At 43.5% G+C, this 2,001-nt stretch overlaps 1 protein-coding gene across 1 annotated transcript in view; it reads right to left on the bottom strand.

Moving 5' to 3' along the window:
- The window catches only part of LOC118382504 (peptidase inhibitor 15-A-like), a 9,481-nt gene extending 8,639 nt beyond the window's left edge, over window positions 1–842 (bottom strand). The window contains exons 1-2 of the mRNA XM_052484152.1: window positions 667–842; window positions 116–450 (exon numbers count right to left, since the gene is read on the bottom strand). Coding sequence (XP_052340112.1) covers window positions 116–394 — 279 coding nt within the window. The 5' untranslated portion in view covers window positions 395–450; window positions 667–842. The remainder of the gene's footprint in view (window positions 1–115; window positions 451–666) is intronic.
- Window positions 843–2,001: the final 1,159 nt, after the last annotated feature.

Raw genomic sequence — 2,001 nt, 5'->3', positions numbered from 1 at the left:
ACATAAACACCAATATCGGTATTACAAATTAGAAGAGCAAGTGAAGGAAGAAATATAATTCATCATTAAATAATTGAGCAATTTATTGATAAAGTTGAAGATATAAATCACTTACCATGTACTCCATATTGGACGCCGGAGGGAAAACTTTCCCTCTTACTTTATTGTGGTAATCAAGAATGGCAAGCATGTCGTTTTGTGAAATATAACGCTTCCTCCTGGTCAGGGGAATATTCTCGCTGTCTGCTTCTCCATAGCTGAACGCTGCGCCAAGACCGGTGAAATTGGTGTCTGGCAACGTCGAGGACACGATGGGAGAGTTGTCTGCCAATACACTTGCTCGGAAAGATATGCACAACAGCAGAAAGTCCATGGCAAAGTGCGGAGCATTCATATTTGCTTCTTTAAAATATGCGACGGGATGTAGGCTATCCCTAGTCTTGATTTAATCTGAAATGACATTTAATAAAAGGGAACAGACATTATTCTAGTAGTCTATTTATGCCAAACTGTATTTCAAGTAGTACAAACGTCTGTAAAATAATAAAATAAAATAAAACCTTCTCAACGATTCCCAAAAATATAACAAAAACACATGCAGCACTAAAACTATCGGTCACAACAGAAGAAATCAAATCCTTCTACGTAATGTTGGAACGGTCCTACCTTCTACTTTGCGGCTGTATCTTGTGTCTGTGTTGCCAGGCGACACTCTTCCAAAGTCCTAGTTAGAATAGTGGATAAGAGAGAGACAGAGAGAGACAGAGAGACGCTTCCTTCCAGCAGTACTAGACTTGCCAGTAGCTCCTTCCAAACTATAGGAGGACTCCGGCTGCAGTTGGACGCGCTCGGTTTATATATCTCAGCGGTTGATGGAGGAAGTACGCCGAGCTGTCCGAGGGTGTGTGGACCAGGTCCCTGTCACCTGAAACAAAACATCATTTGGAGAGAGACGTCATGTTAGGTTTTCTTTAATCCCCTTCCTGGCAAAGAGAGCTTGCTTCACTTCATCACAAACATCTGTTTTACGTTTGGCCTACCGGACAAAGTGTAAAAGAAAACATATGAGAAGAAAGCCGCATAATCCCGCTATACAGGTCAGAGAAGGGTGGGATGGGTTAAGGACGACTACAGCTGTTATTTTGATCATGATGCAATAGAGACAGCTGGGGGACAACAGGTAACTGATACACTGATATTTCCACGGAGAAAATGTGATGAATGAAAGTTATGTTATATGTGGGTTATTACAATGTAATAACAATGTTATTGAGCCAGGGATGGGCAATTTTGATAGCAAATCTGAACTCGTCATGTGGCTTGCGGGTCTGCATACATACACAAGCAGTCAGAGCCGGACCTAGCCTTTTGGGAGCCCTGAGTAAACATTTGAGCAAAACATTCTGCCCTGCCTTTCTAAGGTCTTCGAATGCCAAGTTAATAAACAGATCATCGACCATTTCGAATCCCACCGTACCTTCTCCACTATACAATCTGGTTTCCGAGCTGGTCATTGGTGCACCTCAGCCACGCTCAAGGTCCTAAACGATATCATAACCGCCATCGATAAGAGACAATACTGTGCAGCCGTATTCATCGACCAAGACCTGGCCAAGGCTTTCGACTCTGTCAATCACCACATTCTAAATCGGCAGACTCGACAGCCTTGGTTTCTCAAATGACTGCCTCGCCTGGTTCACCAACTACTTCTCCGATAGAGTTCAGTGTGTCAAATCGGAGGGTCTGTTGTCCGGGCCTCTGGAAGTCTCTATGGGGGTGCCACAGGGTTCAATTCTCGGGCCAGCTCTTTCTTCTGTATACATCAATGATGTCTCTCTTGCTACTGGTGATTCTCTGATCCACCTCTATGCAGACGACACCATTCTGTATACTTCTGGCCCTTCTTTGGACACTGTGTTAACAATCCTCCAGGCAAGCTTCAATGCCATACAACTCTCCTTCCATGGCCTCCAATTGCTCTTAAATACAAGTAAAACTAAA

The sequence above is a fragment of the Oncorhynchus keta genome, chromosome 28 (assembly GCF_023373465.1).
Source record: "Oncorhynchus keta strain PuntledgeMale-10-30-2019 chromosome 28, Oket_V2, whole genome shotgun sequence".
NCBI classification, from domain to species: domain Eukaryota; kingdom Metazoa; phylum Chordata; class Actinopteri; order Salmoniformes; family Salmonidae; genus Oncorhynchus; species Oncorhynchus keta.
Note: the sequence above shows the minus strand (reverse complement) of the source record. Positions and strands in the feature narration are given on the sequence as shown.